General features: G+C 33.5%; 1 protein-coding gene across 1 annotated transcript; it reads right to left on the minus strand.

Annotated features, from left to right (window-relative positions):
* Positions 1-9,374: 9,374 nt before the first annotated feature.
* Positions 9,375-24,836, minus strand: LOC139521817 (melatonin receptor type 1B-A-like). The gene is made up of 2 exons (XM_071315462.1): positions 24,437-24,836; positions 9,375-10,206 (listed from the first exon to the last, which is right to left on the minus strand). Exons 1-2 carry the CDS (start codon positions 24,702-24,704, stop codon positions 9,452-9,454), a joined length of 1,023 nt encoding a protein of 340 aa, XP_071171563.1. The 5' UTR covers positions 24,705-24,836; the 3' UTR covers positions 9,375-9,451.
* Between the last annotated feature and the right edge of the window lie 784 nt (positions 24,837-25,620).

Genomic DNA, 25,620 nt, shown 5'->3' on the forward strand with positions numbered 1-25,620 from the left:
GTCACATTGGCACTCACATTACATAGTCTTATATCTATATGACTTGAAATGAGAGTTGTCACATTGGCACTCACATTACATAGTCTTATATCTATATGACTTGAATGAAGAGTTGTCACATTGGCACTCACATTACATAGTCTTATATCTATATGACTTGAATGGAGAGTTGTCACATTGGCACTCACATGACATAGTCTTATATCTATATGACTTGAATGGAGAGTTGTCACATTGGCACTCACATTACATAGTCTTATATCTATATGACTTGAATGGAGAGTTGTCACATTGGCACTCACATTACATAGTCTTATATCTATATGACTTGAATGGAGAGTTGTCACATTGGCACTCACATTACATATTCTTATATCTGTGTGACTTGAATGGAGAGTTGTCACATTGGCACTCACATTACATAGTCTTATATCTATATGACTTGAATGGAGAGTTGTCACATTGGCACTCACATTACATAGTCTTATATCTATATGACTTGAATGGAGAGTTGTCACATTGGCACTCATATTACATATTCTTATATCTATGTGACTTGGATGGAGAGTTGTCACATTGGCACTCATATTACATCTTCTTATATCTATGTGACTTGAATGGAGAGTTGTCACACTGGCACTCATATCACATCTTCTTATATCTATGTGACTTGGATGGAGAGTTGTCACATTGGCACTCACATTACATAGTCTTATATCTATATGACTTGAATGGAGAGTTGTCACATTGGCACTCATATTACATATTCTTATATCTGTGTGACTTGAATGGAGAGTTGTCACATTGGCACTCACATTACATAGTCTTATATCTATATTACTTGAATGGAGAGTTGTCACATTGGCACTCATATTACATAGTCTTATATCTATATGACTTGAATGGAGAGTTGTCACATTGGCACTCATATTACATATTCTTATATCTATGTGACTTGGATGGAGAGTTGTCACATTGGCACTCACATTACATAGTCTTATATCTATATGACTTGAATGGAGAGTTGTCACATTGGCACTCACATTACATAGTCTTATATCTATATGACTTGAATGGAGAGTTGTCACATTGGCACTCATATTACATATTCTTATATCTATGTGACTTGGATGGAGAGTTGTCACATTGGCACTCACATTACATAGTCTTATATCTATATGACTTGAATGGAGAGTTGTCACATTGGCACTCACATTACATAGTCTTATATCTATATGACTTGAATGGAGAGTTGTCACATTGGCACTCACATTACATAGTCTTATATCTATATGACTTGAATGGAGAGTTGTCACATTGGCACTCATATTACATATTCTTATATCTATGTGACTTGGATGGAGAGTTGTCACATTGGCACTCACATTACATAGTCTTATATCTATATGACTTGAATGGAGAGTTGTCACATTGGCACTCACATTACATAGTCTTATATCTATATGACTTGAATGGAGAGTTGTCACATTGGCACTCACATTACATAGTCTTATATCTATATGACTTGAATGGAGAGTTGTCACATTGGCACTCATATTACATAGTCTTATATCTATTAGACTTAATCAACGACTGCACCTCAGAGTAGATTCACATTAACAGCATACAGTGGCGGAATGAACACAAGGGGCATGAATCCCCTATCATTTACGGTCACCAAAATGTTTTCTGACATTACTTTATTTCAATTGAATCCGATTATCTAAATATGTAAGATGCACGGAAATGATGACTTTACTCACAGCCTGATTTGACTTATCTTTAATTAACCATGCTTGATTTACTACAACATAACTAGTGGCATAATCAAGGGGCGGTGGAGAAAGCATGTCCCATCTTATTAACCCCCCCCCCCCCCCAATGTTGGCATACCAGTTGTTGGCATACCAGTAAATCGTCCAACATAATATAATTCCGTTTTGGGAGCGTCGTCAACCTTTTCGAAAATCCAGAATCCACCCATGATATCGATGCTCGTGAAAATATTTGACAACTATATGTAATATGTACTTTCAAAGGCTTCTATGTAAATACATGCAGATGAGTAAAAGCTCCTGTGCATAAAATTAACAATAAAAATAGTACTTTCAAAATTTAGTAAAAATAGATGGCCAGTATCAAGTTCATGAATTGTGTCTGTTTATCTATGAATATCGAAATGGAAAAAGGTAATTCAGTTACATATTGAAACAAAACGCTCTCTTTACGGAGAGAAAAATGATCTCAAAATGAAAGACAAAGTGTCAAACGGAAGTTCGGCATTGACCATTACAGTCGTCGGGAGAAGGAGGGATGGGGTGATTAACATTCGGAAACAAGGATTTCTTATTTGAAACTTAATGTTCCATTTTCCGTAATTTTAAATGGAAAACAGCTACAATAAAATACCGAAATACCGTCCTCCATCTATAATAGATTGGAAACAGGTCGTCAGGTCATTAAAGACGCTCTGTTTGCCTACCGTAAAAATTGGTGCAAACGTGAAAAATCTGATAACAAAAATCTTTAGACAGTCATTTGAATAAAATTATGAAAACTGTTAATATTCGAATATCTCATTTAGAAAACAATTCTGAAATTAATAATAGGATCCATGATATTCCCATTTCTAGAATTAAAAAAAAGCTCAAGGTACTCGCAGATGTTGTGTTCGTACCGACAGACAAGGCAGCCAATAATGTAGTGGTGGTGTGACGCATATACTACACGGAAGTTCTTCAAATCAAAATTATCAATTCCTCTACATTCAGGTCCGTACTCACCACAGATAGTCAAATCGTTAACAAGCATAACATATTTTAGGTATTTTTTATATATATATCTTTAATGATTTTCGGTACTTATCCATCTTCGGATTTCAAATGTTTGGCTTTGAGCGTTCCGGATGAAGGTAAATCCAGAAAAGCTCTTCGGACGCAATAAATTATTAAACGTGTTGTTTTCCATTAGTTTTTGTGCCTGATCAATTGTGATATAAGAAACAACTATTTGGTCTTACGCATAGTAAAATTACCACTTGCAAATCCCATAGCCACCTGTGGGTGATGTCCGTGAAGGGATGCCATATCTCGGAAAGGATCAGCAACCTTCGAGCCTAATTAACATGATCAAGACAAACACAATACGGTATCATGCTTGGTATGGACTGTTTGTAAAGTACGATATCTGACTTGTGAAATGGGCGTACTACAGAAAGCATAAGAAGTTCTTAATTCATAGTTGAAGGCCAGAAATTAAACTATGGTCGTGATGACTCTCTCGCCTTACACCAGTTGATCAAAATACTTAAACGTCACAGAGTCATGAGTAATATTTTCTGCGTTTACGCTTTCATAAGCTGAAATCATCAATTCAAGCAAAACACATGCTGTGATCGATGTGCGTTTTTAGTCCTAATTAATTACATTTGAACAAACATGAAAATAATTTGCCATTCTAGGTGTTGCAATATCGGCTTCAGTGAGGGCACATGTCCATCCACTATCACGCAATATTTCACTCAGATTTTTAAAGCAAGCCATTGCAATGTGCAATCCACCAAACATGACGATAAATCTGGCTATTCCCACTGAAATTGCTTAGCCAATACCAAAGGGGTTGATCTGCAGCTATAATTTATGGTTGCCCGGGATTTAGAAAGTTAACCACCTTTTTCATCTTATCCAATGAATGCTTGATCATTGCACATGAAAGGACGTGTTTTCAAACAGTGGCATCATAGAAGTTACACGAACTCGAACAGAAGAGCCTAAGGGAGCTACCATTTGATTTTTAGGGGGGGGGGGGGGGGGGGGGGGGGGGGTGCTAGGATGAAATTTGAAAAAAATAGGCAGGACAGGAGTTTTGAGTAAAAAAAAAAGGCAGGATGAAACAATTGCCAAAAAAAAAGGTCAGGACGACAATTTAGGTAAAAAAAAGTCAGGATAAACTAAAAAAAAAAAAGCAGGACCAAACAGAGTGAAAATTAAAAAGGCAGGACAGAGATTATAGCTAAAAAAAATGCAGGACAAAATTTTTCATCCTAGCCCCCCATAAAAATCAAATGGTAGCTCCCTAAATGTTTAGAGGAATGAAATGATGAGAAAAATATGTTTACAAAATCAAAATCCTTATCTGTAAGATGTACTTCGATTAACTTGTAGTGTGTGTAAATTGCTAATTATGTCTATAAATAGTCTGCGCATGCGCGAAATTGTTATGTGTATATAATCTTAAAAACTGGTATTAAACAAATTCATAACGTCAATAAAAATCCAAAAGCACTAAGTATATAATGATTAGTTCAAATGTTTTTGTGTGAATTTTGTAATATTTTCGCGCATGCCCAAACCCTGAACATGGTAAATATTCATTTCTTGTATGTATGTCACACGAAAAGAAAATAGCGACCAGATCTTATAATATTTCATTCTAAAAGGTCAAAGAAAACGTTTTCCAGAAAAATAAGTATTTTAAACTTGGAAAAAACAGCCATTTTAGAAAAGGTGGTGGCCATCTTGAAAATTTTTTTTTTTTTATGGCCAGCAGTTTTTTCTTAAAAAGTATATAATAATGATGCTTCGTGCTAATTTACATGCTTGTATCATCATGTGCACAATTCTCTCGATTTTGCTTGCTGATATATATCTTCCATTATATTGTATGAACATCAAGATTATTCTCCTTAAATCTGTATAGGGAAGTTTTATCCAGCTCTAATTGTATAGTTTTATTGTTGATATTCACCCCATATGTATCTAGTGTTAAATTATGTATTTACAGGACAGAACTTTCTTGGTATTCCTAAGTATTGGAAAATTTTATATACACAGAAGTAGTATAACTAAAACTACAAAGTTATTTTTCATTTACCTGTATATATTATGAAAACCGTTTTTTTTTTCAAAAGTGAATTGTTAAATATTTCGCGGTGTTGTCTTGCCATGGCCTTGTTTGGATTTGTTTGTTTGCTTTTTGGCCTTGAATGTTTGTCCCTAATATTTTATTAACTATGTATTCGCATTCAAGTATCGTAGATCAAATTTATACGTTCATAGCCTAAATTGCTCGTCATAGGTGGCCCAGTTTTCTGACCTCGTTGCCGCTAATCTTATATCGCGCATATATTTGAACAATTCCTGTGCCCGTGTACTGTATTTCTCAATGTAGACACTCATAAAAACCATGAATGCTAAAGTCCATTCATTTATGGACAAATAAACACTCGACGATCTTTTTTCAATTCAAATTTTCCCCCTTTTTAATTTCAAATCGCCCTCGTTTACCTCTTCCATTGCTTTTTGCGTTCTCAAATTTTTTTCCTTAATTTTAAAAGAACGTGTTCCCCCACTGTGTCATGAATGCTAGATTCTTGTGACGGAGTGAAATCAATGGAATTATTCGCAATTTCAAAGTTTAGGTGTAACGGGTCGTGCCTTAAAACGGGGAACGCTCGTGCATCCTCCTCCAACTCATTACCTGATGAGAAATCAGTAGTTTCGACCGTCCTTCTGCTACCACGTGTCCGACCCCTTCTGTTTTCTTGGCAGTTCTTTTCCGGCCAGCTCCGTACCTTCTTTTGGGGGATTTCTTCGTTCTGTCCTCTCTATCCTGCTAGCCGCTCTAATCTTCTTTCCCATGGCCCTTGATGGCGATCCTATGGCATTTCTCTTGTTTGGCATCTTTTCTTTTTCTTTTAAAAAGTTTAACTAATTTGTGTAACACCTGCTTTCTCGTCGACAGCAAATTATCTAGTGCCCGATACGGAAATTCCAAAATTCTAATTCAAGCTGATACGGAAATTCCAAAATTCTGATTCAAGCTGCGAGCGCCCTCTATGGTCATGCCGAATATGGCAATGAGCTACAGACTGCAACACCCACGCACCCACACGATAGATTTGATTGAATTAAACCAGATTATTGAAAATATAAGATTTTTATAATCTCTATTATTAACGTTTTTTGATTGAGTTAAGCCTTCCAATTGATATAATATCGTGTGTTTTTCTATGTTGTGATGTTATACTATTGTTCCAGAAAAAGAGAGAAGGTTTGGTACCATTAAAACGTTTCGTCCCGCTGCAAATGTTTGCACCTGTCCTAAGTCAGCAATCTGATGTACTGATGTAGTGTCGTTTGTTTATGTGATTTATACGTGTTTCTCGTTTTTTATATAGATTAGAACGTTGGTTTTCCCGTTTGGATGGTTTTACACTAGTAATTTTGGGACCCTTTATAGCTTGTTGTTAGCTGTGAGCCAAGGCTCCGTGTTGAAGGCCGTACATTGACCTATAATGGTTTATTTTTATAAATTGTTATTTGGATGGAGAGTTGTTTCATTGGCACTCACACCACATCTTCCTATATCTATATACAATAAAATTGAGAATGGAAATGGGGAATGTGTCACAGTGACAACAACCCGACCATAGAACCGACAACAGCAGAAGGTCACCAACAGGTCTTCAATGCAGCGAGAATTTCGATCCCGCACCCGGAGGCGTCCTTCAGCTGGCCCCTAAACAAATATATATACTAGTTCAGTGATAATGAACGCCATACTAAACTCCAATTTCCATTCTGAAAAAAAGACGAAAGATACCAAAGGAACAATCAACCCATAAGTCGGGAGCGAACTTAAAAATAATACAAAAACAAACAAAAAAGACAAAACGACAAAATCAGTATACGAAACACAAATCAGAACACTTACAGAAGAATGCGCAACAGAATACAACCATAAACCAAACATACACTTTCATTTGCACACTGTAAAGCTTAGTTACCACAGTCGTCTTTTGTTAACGCGTAGTCCTTCTAATAGCTTGATTCGAGTGCCACTGATGAGTTTTACGTATATGAAATGGGTGTCTGGTCTGTTGGTTTATATGCCCAATACAGGTACTATTAATATGCGTTTTTTTTAAATAACACTTAAGATTCGTTCTCATTTTGACATATACAAATACAGTTTTATATTCGATATAACTCAGTTCTAATTGAAACTCCTGTTTACAAAGATAAATTTATACAACACTATTTTAATACAACATCCTTTTATTTCATTTATCATCTGCAGGAGTCCTTCATCCGGATCAATCATCATGCAAGTCTGATTATTGTTTCAATCTTTGGTTAATCAGAGTCAAACGTATTGATGGCTTCTTTGTTGTGGTGCGTGACGATGTTATAATTGTTTGTCTAATAGTCAAACTCATACCTAATCTTTGTGGTCAGTATCACGATTCTTACTTACAATAGATGATGAATTTAGATAACATGAACAAATATTTGATGAAAGTTTATTTAACCCTACAATTAATAAATCAAGAAATGTGCCAGATATATGATAATATATAATTGCTGTTCAATTAAAAATGTACATATTTGCTAACATACTATATAGAACTGTGTATTCCTTACTGAAAAGAGTGGCGGATTATGACATGGGGACATTTAAAGCTCACATATCGAAGAGAACTGACAATTAACGCCATATGATAACACCGAACGACGAACAAGATTACCTTACAAATGATTCTGGTATGTATTTTTTAATTTTCAAATGTTTGTTCAAATATCAGTCAAGTGTTTTCTTTAAATGATAATTGTTGCATATATTAAATTAAAAAAAAAGTTAAATCAGTAGGTCATACACATTAGGTGTTCAAGTTAATTTGCACTTGATTTTTTAGAATTATATAAAACAAAAATTGTTTTTTTTTCTTCATTTTATGTACACATATTATATATTAACATGCAATATTGTTTAAATCCTTTTTAATTGACTAGGAGAGGTGCTAGAAGTAATTCCATTTAAACAGTAGATTATAAACTTGTAATTCTATCTTCCATCAATATCCGGAATTAATATTAAAGTTAAAGTTAAATCAACAATCTGGGAAGGGCTCCATGCGGGAGATGTAATACCAGTTCGAGTTTCATAATCTAATGAATTGTGGGTAACATTTTCAAAAGCATATACTAAAACGTTGTGATTGGTTTAAAACGTTCTATACAATGGAAATTCAAGCAATAACGTAACCTTATTTACATGTTGGTGTACGAACAATGAGATTACCCATAAACCTTTAGATCCTGAAAAGACGAATTGGTAGTCACAGTATTAATATTACAAGTTTTACTGTATCAGATGCAAGTTTTACTGTCTCAGATGCAAGTTTTACTGTATCAGATGCAAGTTTTACTGTATCAGATGCAAGTTTCGACTGTCTCTTAAAAACTGTCTAAAAAGATATTTTCCATGTACATTCAATTAGATTTTTTTGACTTACCATATATGTTTTTTTGGGGGGTAAAGGTAATATGTTTCCTTCATAATCCACAATACTAACAGTTTTTTAGGTTACCACTTGTTTATATAAAATTTGGACAAATGGTGGTATCTAAACTATATAAAGAGCAAAAAATAACACTGACATTTTCATTTTCCTATTTCACAACTGTTTTCAAATAGGTATTTTATAGTTATTTAAAATTGTGTATTATAGATAAAAAAAAATAATGTTTATCTTCGTTTTTACCTTAATAAGAACGATTTTTTGTGGATCGAATCAGTTAATCAAATTAGTTATCTTTGTTTCACTTTCAATGTTGACACTCTTTTCCTTTAAATAACCGTAAACGGACAATGCATGCGTTATTCTATCTCTTTCTACGGGGTTAAATTGAAGCTCACATGAATACGGATTTAATGAGGTCGAATTATTCACTTGCAAGTGAATAATTCATTATCAATGTTTATTAGCTTAATTTGACAAAATTGAACCATTTTAGCTGATAAAATCAAATTATTATTTCACTATTTCACTTTCATTAATGATTGAACAAAAACATCATACTTCATTTTTTTTTATATATCTCGTAGCTAGTGTCCCTTTAATGGAAAGACTAATATTTTTATTCATAATTATATCTAATTAACTTGTTCGAACAGAACGTTTTTTTTTGTATAGTTAAGTATTTTATGCGAAGTATATGTTTTTTTACATCTTCTGATGATATCCAAAATATTTTCACAAATCTAGTTGAAACATTTGAAATACTTTGTGTGTTACATTACAACAGGAAATATACTTGAAAATACATATATCAGTTTTGGATGCTATGTACTAATATGACTATGAAAGTAATATAAACTGGGGCCAATAACTTTCTATCTCATTTTCAAGTTTTATAAACTTTCTCCATTACCAGTTCCGTAAACTTTGTCATCTCAAATTTAGAACCATGATTATGGACTGAATTTCTTTTTATGTGTTAAATTTGTCCTAATGTATGGGCAAATCGTAGAGCGTAATGGACTTTCGTTATAATAAAAAGTGAGTTAATTCATACAACAGAGAAAATAAATTAAGCAATGCAAAGTTTTTTCTAACTAATTGTTATTAATAGGTCTCATTCAATCTTCAGATTAAAAGGATTTGATATTAATACCGGGTAACTCTCGTTGTGGAGGTAGTCCCTGATTGTGATACTTGTCCATTATGCTGTGCTTTATATCTTCGGCTGCAAATTCTGAATATTTTATGAAATCCTGCTTTAAAATTTCCATTTGTATTGTAATAAATCACCCAGTTGATTGATGGATGTAGATGAGCAAAAACTGTAATAAAGAGATGTACTTCGTGCGGAAACGTATCATCTGAATCAGCAACAAGCAACGTAGCGAACGGCATCCAACAGGTTGAAAATATTGCATATGCAATAAATATTGTCTTAGCTAGACGAAGTGATCTGTTGTCAATGTTTGGGACATTTTCTCTACTCACGATTTGTTTTCGTTTATTTCTGACATAATAGAACAACCGTAAGTACGACATTCCGACAACTATCAAGGGAACCCACACAAGACAAACTGACAATACAACGGTGTAACTGTATGTTGCCATTCTGTCCCAAATACATTCCAAACTTTTGTCATCAAAACCATGTCCACCAATTCCAGCATTATTTAGTAAAACCATGATCATACCAACGAGATACAGTGATAGGCACATTATGATACATGATCGCCGAGTGAATACTTTCTCGTAATATGAGTTGTGACAGATTAATATGTATCTGTTCAGACTAAGAAATGTGATGGAACCCAAAGATGAAATACATGACATGGTACACATTTTACCAATGATCTCACAGAGAACTGGGTACTGCAAAAAGAATGGTCGGCCTTCTATTTTACCTGAAAGGAAAGAATTATTTTGAAAGTATTGAATTTAGATTATTGCAACTTCAATCACCTATTGCAATAAAATTATAGCCCTTTATATATTGTATATTTGTTCATTCGTACCTTTTCCTAGATCGATTGTGACGTCACCGAATTTGTACTTGCAATAATAAATACCAACTGTGTCTTTAAATGGATAAGACATTGCTTACTCTACAGCTTGAGTTCAGCTTCGTTTAAGTTATATAAAAAGTTAAATCACAAAAAAAGAACTCCGAGTAAAATTCAAAACGGAAAGTCCCTAATCAAATGGCAAAATCAAAAGATAAAACACATCAACGAATGAATAACAACTGTTTTTATCAAATAAAAGAAATAATTAGAATTTATCACATATTTGTTATGAAGACCTTAGGTTTTGCATATGCAATAACCTCAAAATTGGCCGGGGCAAAAAAGAGTTTATTGATATTGTGCCCTCTAAATGACGTGACGTCAATGCATCCTTAACGACAATGGCGAACGATGACGGTGAAAATTTTTCGCATTTGTGTATAGCCATATATTCCAAAATTCTCGCGTTTGTGTATTGCCATATTCTAAAATAAGTGGAAATATAACAATAAATTTCTATGGAGTAAATGATAAAAACTAAATTTGAAAATGTGATAAAACTTTTGTAAATTTGTTTTAAGATTTACTTGTTTTGTTTCATTAAATTGTTATAATTAAACTTTTTCCCCTCTTTTCTGCAAAACTTAAATATGTGATAAATAGATTGTAACATGTCCTTTCCATATTGGCCCTGGTATTATCCCTCGACCCATATCGGCCCTTGGCTAAAGCCTCGAGGCCGATATGGGAGTCTCGGGATGATACCAGGGCCAATATGGAAAAGGGCATGTTATAATCTATACTTAGGATATAGTAGTTTGCTGATGTTCAAATCATACATTGATAAAAAGATACAATTTAATATAGCAACCAAAACCTTAGTGAGTCGCATGAATTCCTAAAGTTCTTGTTCTTCTTTACTAAGTGTCGTTGGATGTTAGATTTTGAAAATTAATGCTTATTTTTATTATCATATGACGATAATGAAGGATGATGCTCTTTGTAAGAGAAGAATGTCTTTGATAGAAGAGTTTCGCTATGTAATCTCTTTCCACCTATAGATATAGAAATGTATGCAACTGCCAATATACTAAATGGGTGCTGAGGAATTTTAAAGATTATCACTATTTTGCAAAATTTTCCTTTAATTGGTAATTTCCTTTCTCAGCACAGTAGAGTGATATGAAAAATTATCGCTAGAAACCAATGGTTCAAGTGCCATTTTCAACGAAATGAACAGCGTCGTCATAGGTAAAATATCGATAAACTGATTATCATTGGTAATCTCAAATCGATTGTTGTTCATACTTTCGCCGTCTCGGCTCAAGCGATAAAACCAATCTCGTTGAGATGACCAACGATAATCTATAAATATAATATGAGCTAGAACCTCACTAAAATACTAGTCCCTAACGGTCAACCATTTCGTGATGGCGTCCGTAAAATTTACCATAGAGATAAAGAACATAAAATAACATTAAGCTATTGATAACATAATCAACTAGGAGCCACCCCGATCGGTTGCTATGTGCTAACGATTTTTGAACTCACTTTATCGGAAATTACCATACATGCCGACGAGAATTAACATTCATTTTGCTTTTGAGTACACTGTTTTATAAAGTTGCTGGTAAAGCAATTTTAATACAAAGTTACATATGGCCTTTGTACGTAAAAGAGGGACGAAAGATACCAGAGGGACAGTCAAACTCACCATTTTCTACATTTGAAAATGCCTGTACCAAGTCAGGAATATGACAGTTCTTGTCCATTCATTTTTGATGCGTTTTGTTATTTGATTTTGCCATGTGATTATGGACTTTCCGAATTGATTTTCCTCTGAGTTCAGTATTTTTGTGATTTTACTTTTTTCATAAATCGACAATAAACTGACAACACCATGGCTAAAAATAAAAAGGATAAACAGACAAACAATAGTACACATAACACAACATAGAAAACTACAGAATAAACAACACGAACCCCACCAAAAACTAGGAGTGATCTCAGGTGCTCCGGAAGGGTAAGCAGATCCTGCTCCACATGTGGCACCCGCCGTGTTGCTTATGAGATAACAAATCCGGTAAATAGTCTAATTCGGTAGGTCACATTAATGAAAGAGAAGGGACTGTAGTTACGACGTAAGGAACATACCCGATATCATTTGTGAAACGGTTATTCCATAACGATCAACCAACTCGTGATGGCGTCCGTAAAATTCACGAAGAGATGATATCAACTTCACCATTTGGAACTCTTGATTTAATAGCTTTCTTGTGAGCAACAACCCTCTATCAAGAAAATCATGATAGGAAATGCAAGCACGGGAATATCGTATCAATTGGGAGATATATACACCGTATGCAGGTGCTGCTGGAATGTTGCTACTTAGAAATGGAAAGTTCTCAATTGGAAAGCAGAAATCATCTCTTTTGTTATATTGAGATAAGACGTGGCACGGTACTTGTCTATCCCAAATTCATGTATTTGGTTTTCATGTTACATTTGTTATTCTCGTGGTGTTTTGTCTGATGATTGGTCTGTTTCTGTGTGTGTTGCGTTTCGATGTTGTGTCGTTGTTCTCCTCTTATATTTAATGCGTTTCGCTCGGTTTTGGTTTGTTACCCCGATTTTGTTTTTTGTCCATGGATTTATGAGTTTTGAACAGCGGTATACTACTGTTGCCTTTATTTGTCGTAAAGTTTTGTTTTCAATTGACCCTTATTGTCAATTTCTATATGTAAGTCAAGATATGAGGCAGACTTAACTGTATCTGTTGTAAACTTTATCTCTTGTTTAATGGGATAGATGCATTCGACATAGTCACCAAATTTTAAATTATTTAGTGAAAGAACATCATCTATAAAGTTGAAAGTAGAAGTAAAGGATATTTCTAACTTCTTATCTTTCTTCCTAAGAAGTTCCTGTATGAAGTCAGCCTCATAATAATAAAGAAACAAGTCTACAAGAAGAGGGGCACAATTCGCTCCCATTGGAATGCCGATAGTCCTCCGAACGTAACAAATATGTTGTCAATCAAGAAATCAAGCATCTTGATAATGTCAGTTTCAGAGATTTTTTTGTTTGAATCAGAGTGATTCTTTACAAAGTAGGATTTATCCCTTCCTAAGACAAGATACTTGTATCTTCGTTGGCCATTCTTTTTTATGAAGCAAAGTAATACCAACTCTTTCAATTTTTCTTTTAGTTTGGAATGTGGAATATTTGTATAAAGTGTATAAAAGTCAAATGTTTTAATACTATTACAACATGAAAGAGAGTTAGATTGTATGTACTCTTAAAGATCTCTGGAATTCTTAAGTATCAACATCTGATTCACGCCACCTCTAGAACAGGCAGTCTCACAATAACTTTGAACCCGTCTTTGATTGCTAATAAAATACACTTATGCAGTTTAGGTATCCAATACAGTGATGGCAGATTTCATCATCTTTGGTTGAAATCCCAAAGGAACATAGAACAGACCTATGATTATCCAGGATTTCCTCTTTGGTAAGTGTCGTGAGGGTATATGTTGGGTTTTCAGGTGAATTGTCAATACCTAATTCGTTTATCAAGCAGTTAATGTAATGAGTTTTACACACAAAAACGATGATGTTTAGGGCTTTATCTGCGGGGACAACAACATATTTGTCATGAAGGTAGGATAAGTGTTTTGCAACATTAGGGTCTTTAAAGATTGACGTAGCATGGGCATTGATATACCCATTCAGTTTCTTTATTCTGATTTGTATCAACGACCTCACTGCCTTAATCCATTCGGAAAGAGTGTCTATGTCTTCCGTCTCACGCTTAACCCATTGCCTGGCATAATCCTCGACTGAATCCATCAAAATTGTAAAGTTGTATTTCCAATTGATGGATTTGAAATGAAATTAATTAGAATATTATACCGTAAACATATATTTTATATGCAGTTGATTTCTTAATAGCAAGCCGCAATCGTTAAAGTTCTAACACAAAAATTTCTTTTGCTATGCATAGCGTTTAATGGGCTGACATTTTCAGTTCAAGTAGTTCACACCTATCAGCAGTTTATACTAGAAAGTGCATGTTTCAATGGATCCTTTGACTGGATTATTGACTTTTTCTAAGATTCCCACGATCTGTTATATTACGTAATTCTTAAAATTCTCAAAAATTTAAAATTTGTTTGCTGTTGAACTCTACGTTTAATTTAACTTATGACTTTTTCTAAGATTCCCACGATCTGTTATATTACGTAATTCTTAAAATTCTTAAAATTTAAAATTTGTTTGCTGTTGAACTCTACGTTTAATTTAACTTATGACAGGAGTTTGCTTTTGGTTCTTGTAAGTTTGATTAAACATGCAACTATGAAATTGTGTGCGCACACTTTATTGAATAAAATAATGGTATTATGTTTCTATATTGATTAATTGTGTATAATCGAAAAGTGAAACAATAACCCTTTCAGCTTCTCATAAAGTTGATAGTTTGCAATTCTTGACTAAAACAGGAATAGTCTGCATGTACGTAAAACATTTATGTCTTCATGATGGGACATAGTCGTATCTTCAGACATATTGCTTTATTTGCCACGAGTACACGGATACTGGACAAAGGTTATTTCACATCTCAATGTTGCTTGTTTCCAGTAACTGATATCATTCTTAAATACAATAAAATATATTGATATCTTGATATAAAAAAAAAAGATGTGGTATGATTGCCAATGAGACAACTCTCCACAAAAGACCAAACGACACAGAAATTAACAACTGTAGATCAACGTACGGCCTTCAACAGCTAAGCCCATACCGCATAATCAGCTATAAAATGCCCTGACATGACAATGTAAAACAATTCAAACGAGAAAACTAACGGCCTAATTTATGTACAAAAAGTGAACGAAAAACAAATATGTAACACATAAACAAACAACAACCACTGAATTACAAGCTCCGTACTTGGGACAGGCATATACATACAGAATGTGGTGGGGTTAAACATGTAAGCGGGATCCCAACCCTCCCCTAACCTTGGACAATGGTGAAACAGTACAACATAAGAACGAACCGTTTGTTTGTGTTTGTGTTTGTGTTTTGTTTTTATTTTTATTTTTAAAGTAGTCCAACAACAGCGGTATGTATAAATATTTAACAGTGAATTTAATGGAACACAAAAATAAAACGATGTGATATCATTACCGGTGAGACTACTATCAACCAGAGACTAAATCAAAGTTTTTAATTGGATATATTTCTAAATAATTAGTTTATTCAAGTTACCCTTTTCTCGAATGTGACCTACCGATTTAGACTTATTACCGGGTTTGTACTAACATGACCAACACGACTGGAGCTACAAATGGAGTAGAATCTGCTAACTCTTCTGAAGCATATGAAATCACCCCCAGTTTTGGTAGAGTTCGTGTTGCTCAATCTTTAGTTTCGTTGGTGTGTTTTGTTGTCTTTTTGTTTGTCTTTATGTTTTCGTTTTGAGCCATGGTGTTGTCAATTGCCAGTTAATCTTCGACTTATGAAATTGAATGTCCCTCAGCTGGTATCATCTTAATTAAAAGGGTCGATAATTTACCCGGATCGTTTATGTATTAACGGGCTCAATTAATTATAGGATTTGCTATCCCGTTTGTAATAAGTTTTTAATAGTCAAACATCGAAACCAAATCTTCCTTATTTCAATGAATTTAGCCAGGTTTTAGGAATTTGCGTTGACAAAATCCTTTCCCTAATACATAACCAGTGATGCATAGATAACGTCCATCACCTTTCAACTGATTTCTTTAGTTTTTTAAATGTTGTCATGTTCTATCAATGTCCCAATGTAGGCGCCCGAAAATATGCTTAACCCTGCCGCATTATGTATGAGTCTGTCCCAAGTGACGCGAGGAGCATGTAAATAAGTGGTTTTAGTATGCTGATTTATATAATATTTCGTTTATTTTTTGTAACAGAAATCTGGCCGTTAGATTTCTCGTCTGAATTGTTTGTCATATCGAAGCTATGTTGTACTGGTTTTGCACATTGTTGAAGGACGTACGTTGACATACAGTTATTATCTTCCATGCTAGTCTCTGTTGGAGAGTCGTCTTATGACAATTATACCAAACCTTCAAACGTTTGTATTGACAGCATTAATAGTAATTCTCTGTTTACATATCCGTGCTCGTTCCTTTTGGAGATCATGAGAGTTTTGTTTCTTAATCCTTTTTGCTTCTTTTAAATCTGTACTAATCGAACATCTTAGGAACTACTGTTGCTGTTTCCGGTATTAAAGTTATGATCACTTGGTTACTATACTATATATAAAAATATTAATTTTCGCGAACCATTTAGGTCACGGAAATTCCAAAATATGGCATCAGTAAGGAGAGTTGTGCAAATAATGTGAATACACAGAACCCCCATCCAAATTATCTCTAGCTAAAAGTATTCATCTTTTTCTATTTTATATGTACTAACAATATTCAATTTTTCTATAATTTCGATTAAAATATTCCAAAATCTGAGTAAAAATAGATCGAATGCCCCAAATAAACATTGTCTGATTGGTTGAAGTACTGTGGCGTCGATGCTTAGCATAATAAGCCTCGATGTAAAGCACACGCTTCACATGAATAAGGAGAGTTTTACAAATAATGTGAATACACAGATCCTCCATCCTATTTATATTTTGCTGGAAATGTTGCAGTGTTCATCATTTCTGTTTTGATTCTGCTCACAACATTCCATTTTTTCTATAATTCCGATTTAAATATGTGGAACCCGCAATAAAAATAGATGGCCTTAATCACGTGGCCTCAATGATTTAATAGCAACGCAAAAAATTCCATTAATCATGTTGTACTTTGTTACCAGTCGGAACTTCTCGGCCTTTCTGGTTGCACGAAGTGAATAGCCGAGTAGTTCCAATTGACGATGTTACATAAGCCGAATCACACATACAGATCTTTGCGCTCAAATGTAATTCTTGGTGAAGTATACAGGTGACATCGTTTACGAAAATTTATACACACTTTTTCATTAACATATTACCAGACTTTTGCATATTCACGTTTTTTTATGCTGAACTGTAGTCGAATTCAATTCTATACATTTTATTTTACGTGAAGCAATAGGAATAAGAATATTTTTTCGCGCCAATTTAAGCAGCTTCATCACCATCAACAAAATTATTTATTGTTATTTTCGTGAAATTTTAGTCATATAGTTTATCAATTAGAGAATTTTTGGTAAGTATTACTTATTAATGTTAAGGTTCTACTGATGTGCTTCTCTAGACCTTTTTGACGGTTCGTTTTATCCCATTTATCTCAATACTATCTCCGATGACAGAAATGTCAACCCGACCTATTCGTGTCGAAAGTGAAAATCGCATCTTTTTGATGAAATAATTTCTTCTTCAGCGGTTCATGCATTATTTCTGTATTGTTTGATAACCAATCACTTTCACGTTACATGTTTGCATGAAAATGGTTATGTATTAGTGAATTGTAAGGGCGATGCAACATGGGAGGTCAGTGCGCGATCACGTGACATTATCATTTGTAAACATACATGCTCCCCGTGTAACACGTGTCTGAATTATCCTTTCAAAGTGTTATGAATCTTTCAATCACTATTTTATGATATATTTCTTTTTGTTTTTAGGTCTGCATATCAGTATAGTCCAAGTGAATTAGTAATAGTTCTGAGTTGTGTGTGTTTTTTTTTTGTTTTTTTTTTTATAGAATTAGAAGGTAACTATAAGTCTACATCTATAATACTAAAATTACGAGGTCCAATTTATCAGCCGGCATCACGTTAAAACGATGAATCAAAGATTTCAACTTTATTTATAACTAATACAGTACAATGGTGTAGATTAAAAATTACACCACTCCAGACCCTTTTGTTTTCCAGATAATTAATATTGCCAATATTTAACAAGTTCGGGGTCGAATCCGATACCGATACCAATTTAATATTTTCACCTGTTACTTTTACCTTATATGTACATTCCGCATCTGACAGGCGCACCACCAAATGGTGTATTTGATTTTGCTTTAAACACGGGTCATAATCACAGGGTCGACACAACTAAATTCAATCATTGTCAAATTGTTCCCTATTGTAGTTTTTTAATTAGTAAGACTTTCTAAGATAACAATACGAATACTAAAAATTTAGTCTTGAAATAACTTAACTTGAAATAAGGCGTATAGGTACAGTTTTCAATTTGTTAGCGGGCATGACGTAAAACAGCGAATCAAAGAATTGAACTTTATTGGACAATGCTGTTGATTAAAAATACTCAAATCAAGGACCTGAATATTACCAATAATTGAAGAGTTCTAGGTCGACGGGTTCAAACAGAAAGATTTGAAAGCAGAGAAACTGTATCTTATAATCGGCACGACTTTTATCAGATGATAATACCAATACTAAAATAAGGCTCACGTATAGTTATATACTTTAATTCAGTCACAGACCCGCTATATCACGGGTGTGTTCTAGTAAGTTATATTTAACTAATGTCTTAAAAGATAACTCCTCTTTCCCTCTATATTTAAAACTGCATACTAATTTAAACAGCATTTGCTCCCCTTGAACACTAATTTGCCCCTTCCCCGTCATTTCCCTTTAAATTTGCGCAAAAGTCATACTTTTAGTCCATTTACATTAATGACCGATTTGTGATTTTACCATCTTAACTGCAATTTTCATATTGAACACATTTCACCATTCAGTTTCCCACGTTTTTTGTCTTATATGAAGGAGGTTAACTTTTTAGGTCATGTTTTCCTAAACACCTTATTGCTATTTGGTTAGAGAACACAATTAATTTGTAGTGCATTTCTTTTAGAACATATATGAAAATTAAAAAAATCCCACCCGCGCTTTCTCAATGAAACTTTTACAGTGTGTTGTACTACTTTTGGGACAAATTATATCAAAATTAAAGAAAACTTCATCGTCTCTAACCCAAAATATGGACAATTTTATCTTTAGGGCGTCTTGAAATCTTTTGACAGCTTCCGAAGTCCTATATTTCAACCTTTTTCACCTGGACCAAATCACTACTTTCCTTTAAAATTCGGGACCCAAATTTTTTTACAGTGTAATTTCACCCCCCTACTTACAATTTGAGGCATTAAACATGGAGAAATTAATGTGGAAGGGGTATTAAAATTAATGGCAAGTAACCCACTATTAGCACTAGGGACTGTATTCATGAACAATGAAAATCAAGGGACGACAATTGTGGTCTCGGACCTAATAGGATAGAAAGAGTTGACAAATCTTAAAAAAAACTTAGTATGACCAAAGCTTAATAAATTATAATACTGCTTGCAAAGTTTCACAACAATAGGATATACATTATAGACAATATGTTAAATTCTATACTCATCTTTGCGTGTTAAATTTTGACGTGAAAATTGGAAAATTTCAACTATCAACATGTTTGGCTTTAAAAATTAAAATATTGCAAAAAACTTCCATTGAAATGTCTTAATATATCATTTATTATGTTCATAGAGCAATAGAGTACTCATTTGAATTATCAGACTTAGCATAATTATTCAAAAGTCAAATTTATATCAGCCTGGGCCTGAAAATTGATGTTTTTCAATGAAAGGGGGCCTTTCATGAAGATGTAATATTTTCCAGCAATTTTAAATTTGTGAAGCTTTTTGGTTATAAATAATCCTTACATATCTATGTATTGCATGTACTTGAAATGGAAAGAAAAGTTACAAATATCATATCATATTAGTTTAAAAGGGTCTTAAGCCAAGTAAGACTCGAAAAAAATAAGGGTCAATTTAGGCTGTGCCACATATTTCCATTAAAAAACGCATATTGAGGCTATAAGAAATAAAAAATTGTGTCTTTTTTTTCATTTCTATACTCATGTGACATGATACAACAAATCTGAGCACAAAAAGGCTCTTGCAATTAACTTTTCTTGCAGAGAGAATGGTCTGATACAAAGATTTTTGGCTTTTTAGTGAAAAACTTGAATGCAATTTTAGTGTCAACAGGCTTATATTTAAACCACTTGCTATCCTACAGAAGAAAAGAAAGTTATGTGAAATGGAACAGGTACAATAGACATTGTAAAGTGCTTTTGGTTCAAATTTAGTGAGGTCTTTATTGTGGACTTCAAATTTTATGTACCAAGAACCCCACTTTTGACTTCATCCAAACAAGGGCGTTAGACAAGGGTCATTTATACAACACATTTTGCACATATTGTCTGAGATAATCTTCTTTTCTGTAGATCCTGAGTTCATAAACAAGTAAAGGAACTAGATAAAGGCATAGAAACACAAGTATTGACACATGAAAACCTGTCCGATAGAAAGTCAGGATGCCATGTATGCATTAATATTGAAAAAGCCTTAAAATGCCTATTATGTGTTACATATTTGTTTTTCATTCATTTTTTTTTTACATTGTCTTATCGGGGCCTTTTATAGCTGACTATATATGCGGTATGGGTTTTGCTCATTGTTGAAGGCCGTAGGGTGACCTATAATTGTTAATGTTTGTGTCATTTTGGTCTTTTGTGGATAGTTGTCTCATTGGCAATCATACCACATCTTCTTTTTTATATTTGGGTATGAAGATGTAGTAAAGGCTGAATGCCAGTTTTAGTCTTATATATGTACTTTATAATTTTAGTCTTACATGTATATAATTACATATATATATATGTATGTGTACATATATCACTGATTTAGTGGCAATGATAAATAGACACTGACAAGTCTTGAATGGTGGATCCAGAACTTTTCATCGGGGGGGGGGGGGGGGGGGGGGGGCGGCAGTCACGCTTCAGTGAGTGATTCCCTATATAATCAACCAAATTTTTCCCATAAAAGGGTAAAAAGGGGGGGGGGCGGCCCCCCTGGATCCACCTATGGTCTTAGATAACATTTTATAGTTATGAATATTTTGTCAGTTGACTAAAACTAGATGGAGGTGTGTGTGTTCTTATTTCCAACAGATGTACACTAAACCTATATCAATATGTGCATAAAGCAAATTGATAGTTGCTAGATACTGAATGATTATACCACAAGAAAGTTTTAACCTGTGCATATATACATGTATACTTAAAATACGATAAAACAATCATGTCTTTTTCAGGACTTCTGAATCCAACCATGTAGTATGGAATGTTCTTGAGATATGGTTTTGGTCGATGGATGTTCACGAAGGACCTGTAGTACAAAGTATATCACTGGATTTAGCTCTTTGTCTAAGTGTATTATTAAATTACTTTGCTTTGAGTTCAGTTCATTGTTATGCAATTCTTTCTTTGTAAAATAAAGATTTGACAGACAACTCTCATGTACAAGGATTTGTCAAAGTAGTATCACCTCTTATGTACAATGTAAGTATTAGGGAGATAAAAGCATTCTATTTTAATTTGAACCAAACATATTATGTTAAAAAAATGATAAGCTCTATCTAGGCTTATCGATTTCTTAAACTATATTTCATTGTTCATGCTTGAAATTTTTATACAACCACAGAAATTTTTGCGGTCCTAAATAGGTATCCTGTCGTCGTCGTCCGAAGACAGATGGTTTCCATATAATAACTTAACTATAAGCAAAAAGAAATAAATAAAATTATAACACAATATTTATAACCACAAAAGGAAGCTTGGGATTGATTTTGGGGGTTATAGTCCATAAGGTTTAGGTTCCAAAGGTGCCCAAAACAAGCATTAATTTAGTGTCAGTACAAAAAGTTGTGTATAAGTATTTCAATTGCTCTGAAATTGTACCATAATGTTTAATACCATAAGTAGAAGGTTGGGGTATATTTTAAGGGTTATTGGGGCAAACAGTCGAGGAATTGAGGGCCAAAAACAAGCATGTTTGTAGAGTCGTGACCATAAATTGTCCAGAATGGTTGTTGAATTACCTAAAACCAATGCTTTATGAAATCTTCTTTGAAAATTAGAGTTGTCTTTCTCTGTCCAGAATAGTAGTTTAATCATCTTAAATTAATGCTTTATACAATATACAATGCAAAATTCACTTTACTGCCAACTGATAAATTAAAGCAGTCTTTAATAACCATTCAGTGATTACAAGCACTTTAATTATCATTCTAGGGTTATGCCCTTTTACAAATGGAAACATTGAAAAATTATTTAGTCTTAACTTAAGTTTGTTTTAACTAAATCTAGTGAAGCATACCAATAGTAAGCAAATACATATGAAAAAGATGTGGTATGCTTTCCAATGAGACAGTTCTCCACAAGAGACCAAATGACACAGAAGTTAACAACTATAGGTCACTGTACGGACATAAACAATAGGTAAAGCCAATACCGCATAATCAGCTATAAAAGGCACCGAAATGACAATATAAAACAATTCAAACGAGAAAACTAATGGCCTTATTTATGTTAAAAAAAAATAAACAAAAAACTTATATGTTACACATAAATAAACGACAATCACCGAGTTACAGGCTCCTTATGTCATGTTCTCAAATCTAGATATCATCTCCCATATAGAAAAAAAAACGTGTGAAAAAATTAATCTATTATCTCCTAGATACAAAGATGTAGAACATATTCTATCATAATCATTTTGTAACTAGTGTTATTACTGTCTCCTCCATGCCTGTCATGAACATAAAAAAAATATTAAATAAATAACAGTTCTAATGCTCAGGTTGGTTGTCACCGTGCAACACAGTTAATAATATAAAAAAGAAGATGTGGTATGATTGCCAATGAGACAACTATCCACAAAAGACCAAAATGACACAAACATTAACAGTTATAGGTCACCGTACGGCCTTCAATAATGAGCAAAGCCCATACCGCATATATAGTCAGCTATAAAAGGCCCCGATAAGACAATGTAAAACAATTCAAGCGAGAAAACTAATGGCCTCATTTATGTAAAAAAATGAACGAAAAACAAATATGTAACACATAAACAAACGACAACCACTGAATTACAGGCTCCTGACTTGGGACAGGCACATACAAAAATAATGTGGCAGGGTTAAACATGTTAGTGGGATCCCAAGCCTCCCCCTAACCTGGGACCCCTACAACATAAGAACAAACTATAAAAATCAGTTAAAAAAGGCTTAACTCATCAGATAGACAAAAAAATAACACCATAAAGGAAAAACATAGAACTCCTTTTGTCATAAGACACTGTCAAACATCCAAACATACTATCCACACTCATCTGTATCCACACTTGTATAAATTTGAAAAATAATTCTTTTTTCCCTCCGATGTTATATAAAAGTATGTTCTAGCATATATAATATTATATGTTTGTATTTTCTGTACGTATTACCTTTGTCTACTGTTTTATAACGTACATTTAGTAAGTTATTCTTGATTATAATTCTCATGTTTAACAAACTGGACAATTTCACTCCTCGAATAAAGGCAACAGCAGAACACCGGTGTTCAAAAGTCATTAATCGATTGAGAAAAACAAATCCGGGTTACAAACCAAAACAAAGGGAAGCAAATCAACTATAGGAGAAAAACAAAGGAACGGATGTCATACAACGAACGATAGGTGCATCAAAGCAAGTTGCAACGATATAGTTCCTTGCATTTTTTACTTTAATTTCATTAAAAAGCCCATTATCAATGTACTGAAAAGAAGAACTTTCAAATAACGAAAGATATTCAACTCGTGACATCACACCAAGTATTTGTGAATTAATGGGCTGTTCAGTAATCGTTGAATATTCTTATACATTTAAATTCTTTTATTAGCTATTCTATAAATCCTTTTCCGCTTTTTTTTTTTTTTTTTTTTTTAGAATTTCCCTTTTTATTAAGTTTTGAAATCTCTGATTTTTGACCCCGCGATCGAACATAACTAACAAGACATTTATTCTCGAAATGCGCATATGGTTCAGTTAAATTGGTACCGTTATTTGATCATTTAATCCTCACCTAGAATATTTGACAGTCGTCCACTAAGTGTGTTAAAACATTAAAACATAATTAATGAAGTTATCATCTTCCAAAACTATCGTCTGTAACCATACAAATTTGCATTGTATGACCACAAATAGATTAACGTACCACTACATACCAACTATTGTAAATACTCAATAAGATAGCTACTTACCAACAATACTCATAGGATCCGATATCAAAGTAACATACATGTCTGAAATAGCCAAATTTACAATGAAAACAGATTGCACTTGTTTTAGTTCCTTTGTTTTCGATACAATCATTAAAATAATAACATTTCCAAAGGTTCCAACAACTGATGCAATTGTTAAAAATACAATACTAAGTATAGCAGATACTGGGGAATCCTGAATAAATTCAAATCGTCTGAAATAAAGATTGTCGGTACTGGTACTGTTTGATGTTAAGCTGTTATTCATTTTTAAATGTCAGATCTAGAAATTAGCATGCACTCGTAAAGAAAGATTCAAATAGACCTAAAGATAATCTGTTGGAAATTGACTTTGAAATCTCTACAATCTTTGCGCAACATTTTCACGCTTCTCATAAATATCCAAACCAACCAAAGAAATCTAGTTTAATTTTATCCAACGAAATTGGATTTTTGTCCGACAGTCTCTTTGCTTTGTGGAAGACCGAGTAAATGAAACGGATATTTAAATACACCACGAACAAAAAAATTACAAGTTGTAACATTTTGTATCAACAACGTGTGTTTAAAACAAAGCATAACTATATAACTTATTTTGGTTTTTGTATCTCTTGTTTTTACATTAGTATTTTATGTTCCTCATTCCGATTTCTTGAGTTAACGATGTACTAAGGTGAGGTTTTGAAATTTGTGTCAGATGTTCGGACTCCTAAGTGTTTTTCCATACGATATAAGAAAATAAAATATTTTGCCCCATAACACCTATTTATCTTTTCATATTAGACTTATTAGCTCATAATAGGTCATTTACCAACATTTAAGCAGATCCTAGATTTTCTTTCTGTAGATTTGGTATTTAAATAATACCAATGCAATTATAAGGTGAAAGTCCGTGTCAGCTTTTTCTCACAAGATCTTAAAAATCAAATATTTCGAAAAGGAGCTCCATGACCTATCAGTGTTTTGATCATATATTTGCTCTTCCGTCTTATATTATCAATTTAAAATTCTTGATTCATTTAATTTCACCCAAGTTCATCAACTTAGTTTGTTCTTATTTAGTGTTGTTACACCACTGTCCCAGGTCCGAGAAGGGTTGTTTGCTCACAAACTGTTTAGCTTCTAGATATTTTTTATATGCCTGTCCAACGTCAGGAACCTGTAGTTCAAAGACGTTGTCAGAT

This window comes from Mytilus edulis, chromosome 1 (assembly GCF_963676685.1).
Source record: "Mytilus edulis chromosome 1, xbMytEdul2.2, whole genome shotgun sequence".
Classification (NCBI taxonomy): Eukaryota; Metazoa; Mollusca; class Bivalvia; order Mytilida; family Mytilidae; genus Mytilus; species Mytilus edulis.

Excerpts from the sequence above, each read along its gene's own strand:
- LOC139521817 (XM_071315462.1), bottom strand. The coding sequence starts at position 24,704 with ATGAATAACAGCTTAACATCAAACAGTACCAGTACCGACAATCTTTAT. Across the intron at positions 10,207-24,436 it reads GGATCCTATGAGTATTGTTG|GTAAAATAGAAGGCCGACCA; the intron begins GTAAGTAGCTAT and ends CTTTCCTTTCAG.